Source organism: Pieris rapae, chromosome 6 (assembly GCF_905147795.1).
Source record: "Pieris rapae chromosome 6, ilPieRapa1.1, whole genome shotgun sequence".
Lineage (NCBI taxonomy): Eukaryota > Metazoa > Arthropoda > Insecta > Lepidoptera > Pieridae > Pieris > Pieris rapae.
In genome coordinates, this window is record NC_059514.1 from 9,761,578 (window position 1) to 9,783,697 (window position 22,120).

Here is a 22,120-nt window from a genome sequence, read left to right on the forward strand (position 1 = left end):
TGAGAAAGGCTAATATTAAATCAAATATGCAATTTAAATATATTTCTTCATTGTAATTGGATGGGATTGGATTGGATTGTTGATGGAATAACGGCTGCAGCATCTAACACTTGAAAACACAGAGTAATTTGGACCAGTCTCTTATGCCTTCAATGCTTCGTTTCCTGAAAGACTATATTTGTTTCGGAGCACTACAACCGACTTTGGTCCTTACGAACCTAAAGAAGTTCTGTTTCTTGTATGTAATTTCAAGAGAAAATTACCTTGACTTAAAATACTTGGAAACTTCCAATTAATTCATAATTTTGTAGACAAATTGTCAATCAGGTGGCGTCGATCGCGGAGTGATTGCAAGTGAAAGGAACAAAGTCTTCCCTTATACTCGCATTTATAGCCAATATTATTTAATTTAACGGCATATATTTTTTTATATATAAAAATTAGAATACTAGATTTATAATAAATAATAATTGCCATTGACGAACTACCCCAATAAAAATATTGTAAATTTTCTCATAATATAATATTTATTTTTTATTTTATAATAATAATTATTAAATATATTTGAATTTTATGTATCTTTTATATTTTATAGTCGGTATTTTTTATGAAAGGTAAATGTGACCTCTAAGTATGTCATCATCATCATCAGTGGTTAAAAGAGTGGTCATCCATTCATGTTAGAACAATTTACGTGTATATTATACCTTTTATACATATATTATACCTCATATCTATGACCGATTTATAAAAATATAGTGTACCATATATATTGCATTTAATTAATTTAATATCAAGTAAAATATTATTTGAATCCAGATCCGTACTTCCCGACATCTCGAGATGTGTTGAACGAAATGAGAAAAGATTTCAAAAGGAAATCATTCTTTCCGTTTTTGCAACATTTTCTATTGATGGCACTCTCCCATTTATTAATAGACTATTTTGCCTATGCTATTCATAACGTTGTTTTATAATTAAGGAGAATTTTAAATCGGCTTTTCCTGTGTAGGGCCGCTATAAATTATGTTGGCCTAGTGGCTGCAGCGTGTGAATTACATCCCTGAGGTCGTAGGGTCGATTCCAGGCGCACCAATGGATTTTCTCTGTGTGTCTGTTTCCCAGGAGGCTGATCGCCTACTTGTCTATTATAATGACAAATGATCATCAAACAGATCCAGAAATCTGAGGCTCAGACCTAGATACGTTGTGCCACCATTAATTTATTCATTTTATAGATTATGTGTATTTTTTTTAGAGTATTCAATTTTGAATCGAGAGAGAGAATAGTGAAAAAAAGCTATGATACGCGTGTAAATTTATTCTTATCAGAGTTATCTGGCATTTTCGATGTACTCGGGTTCAATTGGTTGATTACATAATGGAACAACTAACTTATTTTATCTTACTAAATTGTAGGCTACAGAATTGATTCCATAAAATAAACAATAGATCTAGACTTCTTGCCATAGTTATACCATATTATGTTGGCGTGTCCAAGGCGCGACAGACAGTCCCTTGGGCAGATGCTGTTTTGGCTTATGCGTGGCTGTGACGGACGTCCTCAGAGTGAGGTAGATTGCGATGGAAAGTTCTGAGTTTCTGGAAACTTCTAGGCTGACTTAGTTAGCCAGGTTTACACACAACGAACCAATGATAAATTTCGCGGAAATTTAGTCCTCACTACCACGTCCACACTTATTATTTACCAATTAAGGACTCAAAAAAATGTTTAAATAATACAGAAATTTTGTATATGTGTAAGCACTTACACTACATAATAATTTAGACTTACTAATAATTTATTGCACTTAACATATCATCAAGATCAATTTTATTTACATTTATAAAATGCAAATGCTTATGCAATGGTCTTCTCATGTAATAAAGATTCGAGTAATATTCTTGCCCGTTTGGGCTTAAGCGGATTGCTTTCCCGCCAAATACGGCCGTCATGACAGTCCATTGAAATATGTGATTAAATGACATGACGGATGAGAAGTGACAGAATGATTTTTTAATTTTTGGTCGTGGACAGTTATTCAGCCATTTGTAAATAGTGTACTGATTACACTGTTACCACAGCGGGTGTGTGCCTTACATGGAGGCTTTAGACAACTTTGCAGTGCCTTATTGATAGGTTTGCGAAATCGCAATTTTTCTCCTTCAAAGTATTTGAATGTATACATTTAGATTTATTTTAATCTATGGACTTGTATATTATGTGAGCGTTTAATTTCTTTTGTAAATAATTCGTTATTTTCTTATGATTTTACAGGCCAGACGTATTGTAAATTAACAGCTTTTTTTCTTGAATTACTTTAACATCGCTTTAAAATACTTAATAAATGAGCAATTTGGCGTTGGATTTTTGTTTCAAACATGTAGGTGTCTATAGAAACGAGCTTAATAAAATCATTGAAAGGGCAATAACCGCTTAACATCATGAAGCTCCACTTAAAAACGTATATTTAATCAGAAACAATATTAACTGTGCAATATTCTTGCAATTCGCGTGGGCAAACCGCCCGGGCAAGAAAAATATTTCAACCGAATCTGCGCCTACAACTTCGGCGTTCCCGTTTCATCAAAAGTAAATGCAAATTTACATTTTCGTGATCCACAGGTATTTCGAGTATTTTTTAAGTCATTATGTAATTAAATTACGGACTTTTTGCATCATTTTTTTTCTTTATTAACACACTCAAATTGCTTAAAAAACAATATGTGTCAAGCAGCAACAAATTCGGAAAAATTTGCCTATAGAAACAAAAATTCCATAAAACGTCAGATATATAGGCATAGCATAGCGCATATTTTAATTATTTTATAATCGTATAAATAATAGGATTATACATTAGTATATGATACTTAATTAAGAAATCATTAAACCAGGTTATGGAATAAAGATAATTCTATCCATCAACAACTATTTCACAATATGTTCCCTTCATTATTCTTTGTTCGTAGTTTATTATCATTCAAACCATTTGGCCAAAAACTTCAAAAGGAATATGTAATCAACAGTAGCGGTTAATAAATAAAAATGACTAATTTATTACGCAGATAACGAATTTACTGAAATTATATCAATTACGAAAAAGTAATTTCCGACGAAAGTGTAAATTGAAACTTGTTTGATACAGTTACTTAATTTGTAAGTACAATATATCAGACTACATAAAGATATTTTCATTTTTTTGTACGGTGACCGTTTATCGCTTAAACCAAAGATAAAATCAAAACCAAACCAATTGAACAACCAAAAACAATTGATTTAGCAAATATAAAACAGATAAAAATAATATTACAAGATTCTATTTTCAAATAACTAAATCATCTACGTAATAAACTTCACTTTGATAAAACTACTAGTACACGAGCGATTTCGCGTGCACTTTTTGTGCACATGAAACTACTTATGTAAATAAAATGGGAACAACATTTACGATCGCTATAAAACGATAATTTTGGAATTGTATGTTAAATTCTTAAGTAGCTAGGTAATTTACAAAAATATTTTTATTATTACCCTTTTACGAACAAGTCTTAAATAATTTTACGTCTTACCACTTAGCGTTGCACAAATAAACAATTTACGATTCACATTATATTCAAAGACAATTCTTTGATTATGTCTCCGTAGTCAATTTGAAACCTGAGCAAGAAAGTTCCCGTTATGAAGCGATCAGTCTCGCAATTTCTGCATCTCTATTTCAGAAAGACACATGCCAGAGGGCTTGCGAGTGCGTTGCCGGGCTTTTAATAATTGTTGTTATTAATAAATCAAACGTTTAACTTTAAATTTTTCTTAAAATGTAAAGAATTCTGTATGTAAGCCTTTTACCTTTTCAGCTATAATTCTATAGGTATTGTCTTTGTATAAATAAAAAGTAATATATTCTTGACACTGTCTCATTCGAAATAAGAAACATTAACTTTCAAGTCAATTAACCTTTAAGTAACTTAGGTGTACTAAATTATTTCTAACACTCTGTCGCACACCCTTTGCCTTCGCTATTCATGAGAAACTTCCAGCACTCTCTGTCCAGTGCCACTTCCCCCAATAACTTACATTCAGCTGCAGTAGGTCCTCCTCCACTGTGTTGAACCAGCGGTATCCTATGCCGACAGTTCTCCGACTACGTGAATATTTTTGAACTTTCTTTAAACAATATTATGGAAAAATCAAAGTCAAATTGTTAAGCTCATCACATGATCTCTTATGAATATCACTTAGGCAAGAGTCTTTATCTTCTAAATAAAGATATGATAAATGATAACCTTAAATATAATGAATCGTATTAAAATCCGATGAAGATAAAAACCATTGAAATATTATCGCTTAAAGCCTTACGCCCACAGACTTCCGAACTTGACGCAACCTTTCAACAAAGAAAGTGCACACCCACGATATAAAAACTGGCTATGTAGGCACGATATTGCAAATGCATAACATGATTTATTAGTTTTTTGCTCTTCATTTCCGCTTCATTCTTGCTAACATACTTGGAGGATAGTCAATCAAATCCGCATATTTAAATAAACCAGATAGCCGTTCATTAAGTACGAAGGGTTAGTTAAAAAATCCATGAATTTCAAAAATCCTTCACTAAAAAGCTAAAACAAAAATTGCGTTTTTCTAAAAAAATATTAAAAATAAGACACGGACGGAATCGATTATAATATAATATAATGGTATTTGTATGGAATAGTTTCTTCACTACAAACATTCTAAATATAATACCAAATGCGTACAGTATACAGTAAAAAATATTTATTTATTTCAGAAATACACACATTATCTTTACAGCCTATGCCAATAAGACAATGTGGAGAAACATTTAATAAAATATAATAATGTACATAAAAATTAATCACCTAATACAGATACACAATATCGCTACAATGAATTCACTCTGCGAACATACAAATATGTCGATAGTATCGGAGACAGCATTTAGTAGGCGCAACGTCCTGGATAACGGAATATACTAAATACATTGGGATCTATGATATATCTATCCATATTCGATACATTTACCACAAAAAAAATTAAGACAAATATGAAAATGAATCCAAAATTAATCTGAAATGTGCAAACTGAAGTTAACGCTTATCTTGTCAAGTACATTAAGAAATTAGTCCACAACTATAAAATCCAGTGAAAACACCTCTTATAATTAATTATTAATTACCCAGTCTTGCCTTCTTTGGAGATCCTTGGAACATAACACTGTGGACTAGAAACGTGCTCATAAAAGTGATAATTCTACAAATAGTATGATTGATAAGTTTAATGATGGACATGGTAGACTCAATTTTTCTGTAACTTCGTTCATTAGCTACTACTAAAATACAGACAAAAAATATTTTTAATAAAATTTATATAACCTTTAACGCTACGAAACTAATTATTTGGAGGATTGAGTAGTATGTCTAAGTACGACGATATTTTTTTTTCTTGTAGCCTGGGAGCTTAGTGAAGTAACCTTAACAATAGTGTATGTAGAATATCGAAAACTTAATTTGTATGAAATTGACATTTCGTGTTGACAAATTTTCAGACAAATTTAGTTTTCAAGTTTCTACATACACTACTGTTAAAGCATCTTGACTAAAGCCCCTGGTAACATGACAATTATTTTTTTTAAATCCCTATTAGATAATAATAAGAAAGACTAAAAATTAAATATATATTATATATACATTTAAATTTTACTCACTTGTCAAAACATGTTTGTGTTATGTTTATGTATAAATGAATAACAAATTTGTCTCGTAGTATTGTGGTAAAATGTATGATTTTTAATATAAAATATTTGTTTCAAGCGATATGTACAAGAGCCTTTAATTTTGCCAGGTAACGCGTAATTCAAAGATGTAATATCATACAGTTAGACTTTAAAGGCAAAATATTCATAAACCTATTTACCATAAAAGAGAGGTTCAGTTTTTGTCTCATGGAATCTTGTGCGATCAATTATCTAGTTCGGGAGTGTAGACCTGTTTGTTTTGATTTTATATAAAACGGTGAACATAATGTCAACAAAAGTCTACGTCTACTCTATTTATTAACACTTTGTTTTATTTAGAAGTTGCGCTCGTTGCGGGCGGTATTAATGCTAACAATCGATCTCTGCTAGTCAACCCTCTTAAAGAAAACGTGAGTAGAAATACTAAGGGTAAAGTGTAAAAGGTGCATATGAAGATTTAAATCAAGAAATAAGGATAATAATATACCCAGACTTATACAATTTCCAACATAACACAAAAATAAATAAAAATAAAATTAAGCTTTCTGAAAATCATCAGAGCTTCGGCCGCAGCAGCTATAATTTACAAAGTATGTGTAATAGATTGTTATAGAAGCTCGAACAATTAAAGGACTCATTTTTGAGTTCCAATGTTCAAAATTTTCAGCTAAGACACGTTTTTGGTCGCAAAACCATCAGAGTGAATCATTCAGCAACATGTCCATTGTGCACGCAGTTTAATCCCAGCGTGTCGCTGGCGCCTTGCGGAGCTGAATCTAGATTGTACTAAGTGTGAGAAAAATATCGTAACCCTCACCTAGTTTGTGACGCGGTCAGCCCTTATGTAGCTGACATGTCAAACGTCAAGTATTGAGGAAAAATTTAAACGCAATTAGCCAATCATTTTATATATTTCATCTTAACTTTGACTGTTGACCTGTGAAATAGCTAATCATATTAAGTAATCAAATCTCGGAATTAAGAAAAATCAATTCTATAATAACATCTAAATCTAAATATCCTCATCACTTGTGTGTTTATTACTCAACCTTCAATAATAAATACTGATTTTTGGACACGACAATCCATAGACTACAATAATATTTATATGTGACACAAGCGCATTTGCCTTCTTGAGGGATGGGGCACTCATGATACTCCGGCTGTACGCTGTGCAGATTTACAGCAACCTTACAATTCTGAGATTTTAGTAAATCTATGGTTAGTTTCTTACGTCAATATAGCTGTACATTTTTTAAATGATGTTTAGGTGTACATTACATGTATCAAGTGAAAGATTCGACGTCCTCAAAACTGTACGTAATAAGAGAGTCGATGTGACCTTTCAGGTTTCACACCCAATTACATAGCTATTTTTGTATGCCAGGATCCAACCCAGTATCTCGGACTTGAGTACTAACGAAGCCAATAAATAACCAAAAAATTAAAGCCATAAGAAATGTTTACAACAAATTAAAGCGGCATTGTTGTTTTTCGTTCAATATAAAAAGTTAGAATTCTTAATGAGGACAAAAATTCAGTATTAATTAAATGGCCTTCCGCTTAGTAAAGATTATAATAGAAGCGTTTCACTAACTTTATTGTAGATATATTTTTTTAATTCTCGGTAATTACAAACAAGTAACGAAATAAGAGTTGCTAAATTCAAGGTGATAGAGCATAAAATTGCATGTGTCTAACTCGATATTTATAAGATCTTGCTTAGGGCGACTTTAACTGGCAATTTTGTGTCAAAATGACTTCTAAAATTATTATATATATATTCTATAACACTTTTTATACATAATTAAGGAATACTACTAAAATGGTCATAAAATGTGTTGGATCTATAAACTATATATGGTTTCATAAACTATTCATCTGTATAATATATTTTTAAATAACTTTTTTCTAATTCAGTTTAATGCTTTGCTCAATGTGACCACAGCCCAATAAACAAGATTAATTCGAAACATGTCACGACTATGTTTGTCCACCTGACATCGTCTTATAAGGAACAGTAAACGTGTGATTGGGCTAGCCTAGACCCGCTCATGCTGTATTGTGCTAATATTCGAATATAAGGTGGCCACGTCGTGACTAAGAGGTTTATTATATGTGAAATGAAATGAATTGATGATATTAATATACTTATTTACTGAGATTTTTACCTATTTTTTCGCAAACCGTACTCTTTTCAAATTCTGTACTCTGAAAGAACTCATTTGTATAGAAGAGTAAATTTATATTTAAATGAAGAAGAATTGAAACTATGAGGAATATAACTTGACAAAAGAAGGGTAGAAATCGTAAAACATATCCCACATGAAAATTTCAAAGTTTTAATATAAATTTCCTCATGTAGTCCAGGCACTAACGCTGCTGTTGAAAGGGTATTTTACTAGGGATTGATTATTATTGGAGCAGTGAGAAGTTAAAAAAGAAATGCCATTCGTTTTCTAACTGACTTCAGAGTGTATATTAAAAATACCATAAATACCTGCTCTTAGAAGAACCAAAGACTTAAGTGTACTCTCTTGCTGTATGATACTAACATACATAAAAACCTGTTAAAGTTCGAATATAATTTATTCTTAACAATAATAATTCTGTTTTTCGAATTCGCGAAAAAAGAAACGTCACATTATATACAATTACAAAAATTGTTCGTGGCATTATTGTCGATCATTGACTTGTGTTTACATAGCCGAATGTAACATAGCAGAATCCCTTAAGCATTTCGAAAGCCAAAAATCTCTCTATAAAAGGCATCGACCAGTCATCAACCGCCCAAAAAGGAAGAACACGAAAATTAAAGGCGTAAATTCACTCGTGTCGTTGAAACGTAATTAATTTCATATCGGTAGAAATTTTTGCATAAAACCTCCTTCATTACTTCGACCATAGATTAAAACTTTTTTAATTAACATGACAGCTCGTGACAGGCTCAAAATCATTACCATAATCTTTGACCTCTTTAAAAACTGCGGCATAAATATCGTACCTTGATTTTATTAGACTCTTGACAAAACAATAAGGTTTCAGTAACCAGTTTTAAACCTTATTGGAAAAGCGATAGTAACTTATATATCCATAACACATTGTATAAGTATAATAATAACAAGAATTATATGAAGTTTCTAAAATTCATTTTTTTCTAAACCTGAATAGGAGTAATTCACAAGATTTAAATCTCGTACAATGATTTATTTAGTGTAACATCTTAATGTAATGTAAGTGTCTAACAATGCACATTTGGAACTCCATTTTTAACTAGAGTAAATTCAAAACCGAAATAAGACGCATTTTTTATTCATGAAAAAAATTACCCACATTTCATAAGTACAATTAAACGAATTTATGAATTTGGTCAAAAGTTCTTAAACACATAAATAAGAACAATTAAAATTTTAAGTGCGCAAGAACAACTTTGATATAGATCAAACCGTGCCATAATAGGCACAAAAGGTTTAAAATTGTCGTATTTGGATAAACAAAAATTAATGTCGCGTATTTAAGGTGAAAATCAAGTTAAAAGTGCATCCAAATATGGTAGTCACGTATTGTTGCCTCCAAAATCCCGGTGCAGATGAAATCTCTTTGGAGTAACTGTCTGGCGCCGGAGTGCTTAATCACAGAGTGTTAAGACTTTGCGAATTATGAACATTTGAAATCTTACTGGATTTGTTAACATTACTGTCAAATAGTTCACAATTACTTTGATTTTGTGACGTGAAAACATCTTTTAATTTTCCACCGATCGGGGTTTATTCTTAATACCTAATTATAACAAAATCGGAGGATACCGTTTGACCAGTATATCCCTGGATAGCTGGAAGTATCAAAGAATTTATCGAAAACGCAGAACAGAGACACATCGTGCGCGTTGGAGCTCGAGAAGAAGAGAGAAGTTACGATGTTAGTTTAAATTAAAATTATTATAATAATTATATTATATACTGAATACACGAATAAATATATATTTTTTATATGTATAAGCCTACATAAATATATTTACGTACTTAGAACATACGGCCGCACTCCAGTTTTTGGTTCTGTTTGTAGTCAGGTCACCTGCAACTACCACAAATTGTTTTTGCTTTTATCGATTTGTTATGTAGCCACACATTAATTCACAAACCACACATATATATATATATATATATATATATATATATATATATAATAAGTTCCAAACAAAAATAATATAATATATCTTATAATTATTGTATATTAAATATAGGCTAAGCTTTCTCTTTAATAAGCAACGTAAATTATATTTATTTTTATGTATGTAAGTATAATATGTTGTTAAATTAAATTATCTAAATGTAAATTATTGGGACGAGATCACAATTTACTAGCCGAATTTCGAAATACGTTGTCAATAATTCGTCCTAAGTTCGCATAATAGTGGTCGCAAGATTCAGCATTATCGGGTCGTATGATTCACACTGGGGTCAGGATATCCAGTTTGTAGCAAATGACTTGTTCGTATTTCAACAGATTACGCGTTAAATATGACCTTTCAGTATCAATTTTTACCCAGCGTAATGATCGTGCCATTACGTTTTGTCATTTACAAGAACGGACAAGGTTTTTGATAAAAAAAAATAAGAATCGCCTATATCTTACCAATCGTATTGCACACCTAACAAATTTACTGTATTGTTTCCAGGACAAACGTCAGTCAAACTCAAAGCCTAGCTAGTGGAATAACTTGCGGGACTACCCTTTACATTAGAAAAAAAAACCATTTGTTAAAACACATTTACTTTATTATAAACAATTAAGAAATAAGCTGAACCATAAGGCGTTCGGTGTATTATATATTTATTAATGTGTTAGTAACTAATGAATAAAGAAAAAAACAGTGGCGCTGTATCGCATGGCCCTAGAGTTCTGAATATATTTGGTGACTGTTTATTCTTACTAATAGTCAAGAAGGAAAGCCTTTTGTGCCTGGCATTTGGGACTTTTGTAACATAGGCCGGTTTTTTTCACGATGTTTTCCTTCACAGTACGAGCGACTGTTAAATGCACAAATAAAAAGAAATTTCCATAGGTGCAGACTGCTTAGTTTGTAATTGTTAGTTTTAAATTGCCGAGTCGAGACTAAGTGAAGTATGACACGAAAATCCAATACATTTGACATGCTTATTGAATATCTAAATATTAGGTAAAAAATTGTACAGAACGGCCGCAAATAGCAGGTGTCGCAGCGCAGGGATACCCATGTTAGTAGGCGGGTTAGCGGCCTTTAAAAGAGGAGTATACAGTAAACTTTCTTCTTCGGAAGTAGACTCCACAGCGAGTTCACAAAGGAATAGAAGTGGCTAGGTCTCTATTCTGAGTACTTCCCCTAAATCATCAAACATATTATTTCCGAACTTTGGAAGGAGACATCATCTTTTTTACCAGCGGTAGATGGTTGCAAGACCACATTTTAGATCATCAATCAATTTAAAATCAATTTAAAACATAAAGCCTACTTGAACTCCAAAAACAGTTTGTTAATTAAGATATTCTGTCTCGCACAATATTAATACCATGAAAGGTCATTTACCTTTAATAGAAAAAACTATAATGTACGTAAATATACCTATAAACAATTACTGTGATTTTCGAAGCGTAACAGACGTAAATTTTATGACTCTAATCATTATAATTAATACCGAAAAATATAATGTAGACAACTAGAGTCATTACATCTGAAATATTTTTAATGATATTAAAATATATTTTTTTTATTTAACAAGCGTACTTTTTTATATTTATGGTAATAGGTATAACACGCGTCTTACTAAAATAAAACAGACGGGATTTGTCTATAGAGTATAGAAATAATGTCGTAACCATGGTTGCACTTGGTTTATCATGAGGTTTTTGATATAGTACATAGTAGTAAACTGTTCAAGGGAAAAAAATGTATAATGTGAAACGTTGGTAATTTTAACACAGCGCCATCTGTTAGAATTGTATCAAATAATAAACAAATATTTGCAATATAATAAAATTGCGACTATAATTAAAGATCTAAGCTATCCTATCTCTTTAGTTGGACCAGAATGCTCACGTGTGTGCTAATTTAATTTAAAATCGGTTAAGTAGTTTAGGAGTCCATCGCGGACAAACATCGTGACAGGAGATTTATATATATTAAGATATAATATACTTATATATAAAACTATACATATCTAAGAGATTTTAAAACCGTGCGTGTCTAAGTTAGATTTTGTTTTATTTAACTTTAAATTGCTTTGCTTTCAATTAAAGGTATCAACCAACCTACGGCAAATTAACATGTTATTAACATTAAGCAGGGAAAATCTTGTAAAAAATAAGATTTGAAAGGTCATTCGTGTCATTTTATACAGTGTTGCATTAACTTTCATTTAATTTATGTAAAAAATGTTATAAATATTACGATATTCTGAGGCCATGTACACCGTTGTGGTCCCCAAATTCTCCTTTCATATTATTTAATCAAAGGTCCCAATTGGTCCTTTATTGCTTCTCTTAAAATTTATCCATCTTACTGTGGAGGTGAGAATAAATATCAAAACGTTTTTTTTTTTATTGAGGTTAAACAAAAAGAAACAATAAAGACACGTCTGTGATCACAATAGCTGAGCTGTTGACCAATTAAAACAGAATCCCAATTTCGTATTCACTTTACAAAGGTCGCCAACGCACCCACTAACTTAGTCCAAAGTTGTACGGTTGTAGACTTGTTTGTCTACCTTTTTAAATGTATTTTTCAAGTAAAATTGATTTTCTGGACGAATATCAACATGATTTTGACATTAATCGTAAAGTCTAGCAATGAGACTGTGTTATAGGTAAAGAGGAATTAAGTAGTCTTTCATTTAGTGTCGGTATTATCTGAAGTACCTAGTTAAATTTTCACAAAAAAAGAATGAACACACTACATTTAAGTCTCACATTTTGTGATTAATTACTTTAATTAAATATTCATTAAGTACCTACTACTATAGTCCATGGCCCGGATTTTTTAAAAAGATAAAAAATTTGCCCAAGGTGTTGTTAAACATCCAAACACGGTTCGTAATTAGAATTTGTCCATTTAGGTTTATGCATGCAAATTAGAATCTTCTTTACCGGCCTGCGTTTTTACATAATTTACCATGAATGTTGTTTACTTGAGTAATGTGTATTTAATTACATGTACGATACGTATAGACTTATCTTAAAGGGAAATATTTTAATTTGGAAAATTCTCTCCCTATGTACATTGTCAATTTCAAATTGCTCATGTGGCACCACGAATACTTTTACGCGCCAAACTAAGATTTTTTGTAGATTTTATGGCCTGGTAACGAGACCTTTAAGCCAAAATATAAAAATTATAATTAAACCACAGACAATTACATTGGTTTACTTTAATTCTCTTTCATAATACGTATTATATTTAATATGTGATATTTTATCATTACAAATAATAGAAGGATTGACTAATTGATATGACTCATAATATATATACTCAATTTCTAAGTATAATTCATTTTAAGGCAAATTTGCACACCATTATTTTTGTTGCAGAAATTATACTAATTTTCGATTTTACCACCATAACAATTTGTACTATATTCGCAAATAAACTAATCTTATTATAACGATCATTTCGACTTAAAGGTATCAACATAAATTTCTGTACAAGATAAAATTAACGATTATTTCGTGTTTTCTTTATACACTTTTTGCGAAATTAAATAAATGAATAAAAAAATTACGTTTATTTTGAAACATAAAATCATCAAGGTATCACGTATTCCACGTCATAAAATTCGAACCTGTAGGCATCCCTATTAGTAGGTTGAACATACATATATAGTTATATATAGATACACATTATGCTTTCATACATTCGAAAAATTCATATAAAAACAAGTTAAAGTCAGGATTTCTACTAACAGTATATGATATTTCTTCAACTCCTAATGATGTGTTTAGTTCAGAAAATGCTTTTAAACGCATAACTAACTCGATTCGCTATGTGATTTATTTTTTCTATACTTAATTAAGCGTAGGTCCGAATGACATTCGTATGTCGGGTACTAAGAGCAGAGGCAGAGATCCATTTAATTATATCTAACAGTGTATCAATATTCAATGATTATAATAATCCAATGGCATTACAATCCCCTATGATTCAACTCAGATTTTATTTTTTTTATTCTGAAAAAAAAAATAATGTTAAGTTAGATTTAGGAACGATTTAGCGTATTTTTGATGTACGGGAGTTTTACTTTGCACTGAGTCTAGAGAGACTTACAGTCAAACTCTGAGTTGTAAAAAGTGATAATACAGAAGGGAAAAAACAATACCTACCTCAATTGTTTTTCATAATCATAACCTTTATTAGTAACTCAAAATAATAATAATCAAAAAAGAAAAATAACAAATAATTTTAATTAGGGAATAAGGTTCTACATTTTAATTCTTTTGAAAATAACCAATGATGACAACGATCGGGCCGAAATCTTCGCCAAGCATCTCCATCTCCGCCGCGACTCTTTTTTGAATTCCATCTAAAACTAGTTTCCTAAACAGAAAGTATTTATAAATTGAAAACAATTAGATAATTGCAAGCGTAGACATCTTTCCTGGTACACTTACGAAAACTATGTCAGTGAGTTATACTGGTTGCTATTAATTTAATGTGCCTATAAAGAATAGACGGAAAAGGTACCTACACCGGTTTCCGGTGCAACAATAGACACGAAAGAGATGATCCCTTGTGTACAAAGAAAATGTCGTTTCAAATTGGTTGTTTCTTTATACACTATTATTATATTTATTATTGGTATTATTTATATAAACAACATTGAAAAAATGGCAAATAAAATATAATTTTGCAGCACTCATATTATTTAGCTCGCCAGCCGAAAATATACAATAGTTTTATGCAAAAATGATCATCATAAAAAATTGAAAACCATGTCATAAATTACCTATAAAGTGATCAATCAATCAGCTACGAACATAAAACCGTCTATTTATCTACATCGTGAACGTTTAGACAGAGGCGCCATAAATGGAAAGGGTGCCACTTGCAAGGTTGAGTCATACTGGCAATAAAAATAATCACTCCTCAACAAAATTGGGATTGATATATAGTGAGAAATTAATTTGAACCTTGACCTATTACTTTTTACATACTACTTGAAGTAGGTAACACATTTTCTATTACACAATAATTACAGATTCTATAAAGTTAATTCCCGCTTAAACATGAAGTGTGATGTCTTTACTATGCAGTAGGAGAGTTGTATTAGAGGAAATCAGGATGAAAAGCGAAATGTACAAGAGATTCCTTCGAGAGTTTTCGCAAGAGTCACACCATCACTAAGTTTACTTATTATGTTATTTATAACAACCGTTACTGTGTTTTTATAAGTACATATACGAAAAAAATTACAGCGTTTTATAAGATACTTTCTTCTGGAACACGTGTTTCAAAACACGAAAGAAAGAATACATAAAAAGGCTAAAAAGAGTTTTATTTTAGCATATTATAATGATGATGATTACAAATCTCGGTATATTACTTCAGACTCTCTGATCGGGCCAATAGATCCTACGTTTGATAAAAACTAAACCTAGTCTTGAATATATTTAATTGACGAAAACCGAGAAGCCAGAGAAATTTTTGTTTTAGAGAGGTAAGCAAGCTGATGTGATTTAAAAAATTTAAAATTGGATTCGGTTAAAGTCGTAAAAATGGAAAATTATATAGAAGATTACCATGAAACTGAAGAATTGTTTGAATCTGAAGAGGTGTAATCTGGTTTTAGTGATAAAGTAAACGTTGAAAGTTTAACAAATTAATTAAACGGTCTCGTATATAAAATCACCGGTTCTTATTAACTTTTTGATGGTGTTACTCTTACGAAAACTTTCAGAGAATTCTCTTACCTATACGAAATATTGTTTGCAATGTTATTTGCTTATTTTTCCTCCTGAATTCATCCAATCTATAATTATCCTACTGCATTGTGTCATCATGTTTCCCGTGTTAGATCATAAAATTTGTTTATTTAAACATTGTTCAATTAATAGATGTATCAACAATATCCTGCTGCTTAAATCTTTATTTAGGGCTTTTATTTATGCCAACTGGGCACAAAGGTACTTCGCCAGTGTCGTGTCGAAATCAATTGACTTTGGTTGGTTTAGCTTGTCTACCATAGAATGATAAACTCTAATAATATAACGTATAATTTTTGTATTCTGATATAAGGCTATAAATAAATGAATAATATATATTACACTTTAATTTTATTACTTTCTATATATTTACATAAAAATCTATCTAATCAATATGGACTAAACACAAACATTTAACACTTAAAGGACGGGGAACTTTAGGGGGAAGAACGCTATGGAAAGGATAGGTTAGTTTAGGATAGTTAAATAGTATGTGAGATACAGTGCCTTCTTCCGGCACGGAGTTTGGCTAGATGAACAAGAGTGCAGTCAGCAGTGCAAGCATGACCAAGACGCAGTGCTTTTATCTTACACTAAATAGATAGAAATGACAAGGACCTATGAACTTGAGTTTTGACATCGTGATAGTTGATTGTAGTCTGTGGTTCAGCAAATGTTGACAAAGGTGAATCGGTGTAATTTTCGTGTTAAAATCAGCACTTACTCTAAAATTTACAATATATGTATTTAGTATTTATTTAATAAATTCATAGTTAAAATGATGTAATTTGGTCGGTCTTTTTAATAAGCTAGAAACAATAATACATTCCACTTTTATTTAATTTATTATTATGGCCGGAACGCCGATCAAATTAGGATCTATTATAACCTTTTGTGTTGTATTATATGCGGTATATTATAAGCGAAATGATATTGGTGATGAAAGATTATCTCCCGTGAGAGAGTATCTTTTATTTTTGGAGAGAGAAAACGCAGTTGGCTCAGGAATAAGACAACCTAAAGTAGCACTTGGTTATGGAGCCTGCCACGATTTATTTGTAAATGCCACCTCATTCTTAAACTTTAGAGATTTAAAAGGAGCTCCAGAACATTTTAACGAAATTTCCACAAAGGAAGAGTTTTTAAAAAGTTTTGCATATTTCTTCAAACACGGAGCAGCTGCAGAGTAAGTAATACCATAAAATATTTTCCCTTAAAATAATTTGTTACAATAAAGAAATTGATGACTCGTCAATACATCAACATCTGGAACATTATTGAAATCAAGTTTTCTCTCATATAGAGTTGAAGTAGTTTAGATGATTTAAATGATTATGTTAGAATTAATTTTTTCTAATAAGTACTATATATACTAATTTTAAACTATTTCAGACGTTTTATGTCAAATAGTGAATTGTATGATCAACTTGTGGAACAAGCATTAAAATTAAAAGACACAAGATGGGCAATTGGTGGAAATGCCCCTCTCATGGCCAGAAGATTTTTCATGGAAGGTTGGAAAGTCTTACTTGCTGCGAAAATGAGTGAACAACTAAAAAAAAACATTCCCAAAGAAATAGAAATAGTGGGTGTTGATGAAAATGAGGAAATTAAAGATGATGTTCATATGATTCTGGAATATAAGGCAGATGAACAATTTGGTATTTATAAGTCACCAAGAGCAAACAGATATATTATGCATAATGATGAAAATAATCCCCTACTGAGCTCATTAGAAAAGCTTGGAGAATATTTAGGCAAATTTAAGCCAAGTTTACTTGTTATAAGTGGTCTACAAATGATGGACAATTTCCCATTCAAAAAAGATGGAAGAGGTAATTTATCCTCATTCTCAAATTGTATACAGAGGAACATCTTCTTTTTTAAACAATTATTTATACTATTATCATTACTAAATAACTTCCTTTTTCAGATCTCAGAGCTGAAAGGCTTGACCTAGTCAGGGAACAAATTTTGTCACAGCCCCTAAATACACTATCTCATTTTGAAATGGCCAGTTATGTGGACTTGGAGCTTCTTACACACCTAACAACAAAAGTATTACCTTATGTAGACTCTGTGGGGATGAATGAACAAGAACTTTCAAATTTGTATAATGTTCTTGAATATGGAGAGGTTGTAGTTGTTGCAGATTCTAACCCAAGAGTAGCAACAGCATTAGATCAAATGCGAAAAACATTCCACCTCATAAGAAAAAAGAATTCAGAATATAATAGCAAAAGACAATTAACCAGAATTCATGTACATACACTTGCATATCAAGCTATTTTAACAGTCAAAGGCTCAGATTGGAAGAGAACTCAAGCTGCAACTGCAAAAGCATCTCTAACAGCACACAGATATGTTTGCAACAACCAAAAAGTATCATTAGACAAATCAAAATTACTACTTGACGATAGTTTTTCAACAACAACCGACAATGATAATAATAGTAGAGTATTCTTTGAACCTACAAAGCCTGTAGCATGTTGGGAAGAAGAATTAGATACTACAAAAGTAGAGATTTGTGTTGCACCTGTACTTATTTGCACAGAGGCTCAGTTGACAGCCGGAGCAGGTGATAATATTTCAGCTGCAGGCCTAGTTTTACAAGTAGAAAAGTGAGGATCACTAAAAACTTAGTCATTAGTTTTAATTGGTTGTTGGTTCCCATTGAAATGTTAAATTCTTAGTCAAATATATTATAATAGAAGTTAAAAGTAGTGAGCTTACATGTGCCATGTCACAGAGTTCCTTTCCTATAAAACAATTGCAATCTAAGTACTATCCTAAAATTTGTGTATGTAATTTACAGAAAATGTAAGTAAATCATGAACAATTTAACCTGAGTATTATGAAGCACATTAAATACATATTGAAATACAACAAATCTATTGGTTTGTGTATTAATCAGAAACTAGATTTTTAACAGTTTTCCAATGTTACTTTACTAAAATTATTTATATTTGTGTAATAAAGTCATAGCTGCTCCTCGATTTTATTAAATTATTGAAAATATAATTATACAATAACTTGTGGTATCTATGAGCTTAGCTCTAAAATTATTTTATAATTTAAATTTTTGTAATGTTTGGATCATGTTTGTAATTTTGAAATATCCTTATTATTCTAAATACATTCCTTGTTGGTATATGATTTTTATTAAATTCTGTTTTTTTATGCATTTTTATTCAATCTTTATACAAATTAACCAAATTTGCATATTTATGCTATGATGGAAAAGATCTAAGATTTGACATTATGAAGTACATATTTAGGATGTATAAATCTGCATACAAAAGCAATTCTTAGCAGTTACCACATATTTTTATATTTGATTTTAATGAAATGTTAGTATATTATGCTGACACCCAGTATAACGTACTAACACTTAAGTCACATAAAAAACAAATTCTAATACATAATTAAATCTAATCCAGCACTCAACTTGTTTTGAGTAATAAGCGTGTCCTGTGACACAGGCCTATTCCAGCTGCTTCCATTCTTTTCTAATGTTAGCTCTTCTTGTCCAAGCTGTGCCTCCTATTCTCTTTATATCGTCTGCCCATCTTTTGGATTAAATTTTGCTGTTTTATAATGTGTAAATGATCCACAGTTGAGAATCCAGCTTGTTCTATAGGTTGTTGTTTGTCCAATGCCATTGTTACCTTTCGCAGGATCATTTTGGAGAAAACCTTATACATGGCTTATAGGTCTATAGTTTTCTAGAAAATTCCTGTCACCCTTTTTGTGGAAAAGTATAATAATGTTCTTCGTCTAATGAGAAGGTATGTATTCCGAATTAAGTATGGTATTAAATAGTTTAGTAAGCTTTCTTAAGTTCCCTGGTGCTGCTATAAAATGTAAAACAAATCCCTGACAACAAACAAAAAATATAGAAGAAAATTTAATCAATGAAGTTAAGGAAATACTTGGAACTATGTTGCAATCCCCCAAAAAATAAAAAGAAACTCAAAAACTAATGGAAGAAAGAAAACACAAGCAAAATCTAAAATTGATAACACACATTAGCTAAAGCTAAACAATTAATGAAACCTAAAGAAATAATATAAATTGATACTTCATTTCATTTGTTTTTTAAATAATACAATTCCAGTAATGTTCATATTTTTAGGGCCTGTTTCACAATGTATGGATAAAGTGCCAAATAGCTATGCAACACATAAATTATTCGAAAGATAAAAGTTCCAAATAAGATACTTCGAATTTCATGACGTATAGCGTTATCTGACAGTCGTGAAACGCAAAAATACTATTTATCATACCAATAAGTAACAAATAGCTTATTTGGAACTTATCCAGACATTGTGAAACAGGCCCTTAATCTTCAAAATGATAGTACTTGCTGTCTAATCAAGATTACCAAAAAATTCAGAGAATATTTGTTGATAAGAATCAGCAGCAGAATATGATTATTTTCATCTTTACCAAACTTACTATGTTAACTAAATACTACTACTTCATTTATTTTTAAAATTATTAAATTAGTGGTTAAAAATTATTTTTCCGTTCTAGGTACATTTGTTAAATTTAAGTAGTATATATGTGTCATATATTTTTTTGGAAGTTTATAAAAAATTAAAAATTGTAAAAAGTTATTCTCACAACCATTTATTTTAAGATACATAGGACTGGATTAAAGTAAAAAAAATGAGATTTCACTAGCAATGTTGTTTACAGACAGATTAACAAAGTTTTTAAAGCCACTTATTAGTTTTCATTTAGCTTCTTATGCTTGGCAACTGGTTCCTCTGAAGGGTCTGGATGTGCAGCACCCTTGTAGCGATCATACAAGCCACTTTTAATAAACCTTTTTGCAGCATCTATATCAACTGTTGGCCTTTTATATTTGTCTTTTATTGTAAAAAGTTATTTTCACAATCATTTATTTTAAGATACATAGGACTGGATTAATGTAAAAACATTTTATATTTCACTAGCAATGTTGTTTACAGACAGATAAACAATGTTTTTAAAGCCACTTATCAGTTTTCATTTAACTTCTTTTTCTTGGCAACTGGTTCCTCTGAAGGGTCTGGACGTGCAGCACCCTTGTAGCGATCATACAAGCCACTTTTAATAAACCTTTTTGCAGCATCTATATCAACTGTTGGCCTTTTATATCTGTATTTTACTGCTTCCCATTCTTCCATGACCATTTTTATTCGTATCAGATCAGATTTTATTGGGTGCTGTGATGTATCTATACCATTTAACTTCAAATGTATCCAATTTAATGTATTTAAAGTTAGAGTTACTGTCAAATCTAAGTCAATTTGAGATGGCAGTGGCATCGTATGATAGATTGCTCTTAACGGCATAATATTTTCAATTAGTTGTTGTAACTCCATTAAATTCGCTTTAAGACCTTCAAAATTTGTTACAAAGTCAATGTCGGAAGACAGCTCACCATAATCGATGTTCCAATTAATATTGGATGGGTTTTCAGTATAAATTATCATATTAGCTTTTATTTTTTACGAATAGAAGCGAAGTACAAAGATTCACTTGCTATACTCTAGTAAGTTGTTGTAATAAAATAATACATATAAATTTGAAAGTGTGAACCACACGGCACACCACGGTTTTTCACGATGAAAATGATGGTTGACAACAGTGTTGCCAGATGTTCTTGCCGACTAATAGTAATTTGAGAGACGTATTTTATACGGTGGTGTAAATTTACATTTTTACTAAACGCAGCGGAAAAAGTTATAGCTATTGCCATTATATATATAAAAAAATAAATAGTAATTTGATTTCTCCTCTTAAATCTCCTAGGATGTCCTCACCAGATAAGTAAGCCCCCATTATCATGTGTGGCCCAATCTGGAACACCATGAGAATACCCTAAAAGCCAATGCGACACTTGGTATAGAATACTTTTAGTAAAAAAGAATGAACAAAAACCTTAAAAATACATAAAAATATTACTGAATTACATTGAATGTAATTGCAGAATTTTTATTTAATTAAAAGGTCACGTCGTTTTTTGAATATACAATAAGGTTAGACACCATGTGTCTAACCTTATTGTATACCCTAATCCCATTCTTATTTTACACACCTCAATTTAGTCCCAAAATCAGGAATGTAGTATAATTAAAATATACAGCAGCAAAAAAACTGTGCTTAGTTTGAAATTTCCTTTAAAACATCCTAAATATTCTATCCCCCTAACTCAGTTCAGAAACCCCTAAATCTAGGGGGAAATCCCCTGATCTGGCAACACTTTTGGTGGTGGTCGCGTGTCACAATTAACACTGGTGGTGGTGTTCATCAAATCGGAAAATAGTTTCAAATTAATTTTCTAGTACAGTAATTCAAAAGATTCCTGCTGTTCATCTTTAAGATACTCATCCCACATTCAAGGCAGTAGACCAAATTATCAA

At 31.0% G+C, this 22,120-nt stretch overlaps 1 protein-coding gene across 1 annotated transcript; it reads left to right on the forward strand.

Moving 5' to 3' along the window:
* The first annotated feature begins 16,360 nt into the window (after positions 1-16,360).
* On the forward strand, positions 16,361-18,858 carry LOC111001851 (ADP-dependent glucokinase). Its single transcript, XM_022271890.2, has 3 exons — positions 16,361-16,893; positions 17,100-17,542; positions 17,641-18,858. The coding sequence occupies exons 1-3, from the start codon at positions 16,559-16,561 to the stop codon at positions 18,330-18,332; spliced, it is 1,470 nt and encodes a 489-aa protein (XP_022127582.2). The 5' UTR covers positions 16,361-16,558; the 3' UTR covers positions 18,333-18,858.
* Positions 18,859-22,120: the final 3,262 nt, after the last annotated feature.

Bases quoted from the DNA above. Each gene is read 5' to 3' on its own strand.
- LOC111001851 (XM_022271890.2), top strand. From the start codon at position 16,559: ATGGCCGGAACGCCGATCAAATTAGGATCTATTATAACCTTTTGTGTT. The intron at 16,894-17,099 runs GTAAGTAATACC...AAACTATTTCAG, and splicing joins AAACACGGAGCAGCTGCAGA to ACGTTTTATGTCAAATAGTG. The intron at 17,543-17,640 runs GTAATTTATCCT...TTCCTTTTTCAG, and splicing joins ATTCAAAAAAGATGGAAGAG to ATCTCAGAGCTGAAAGGCTT.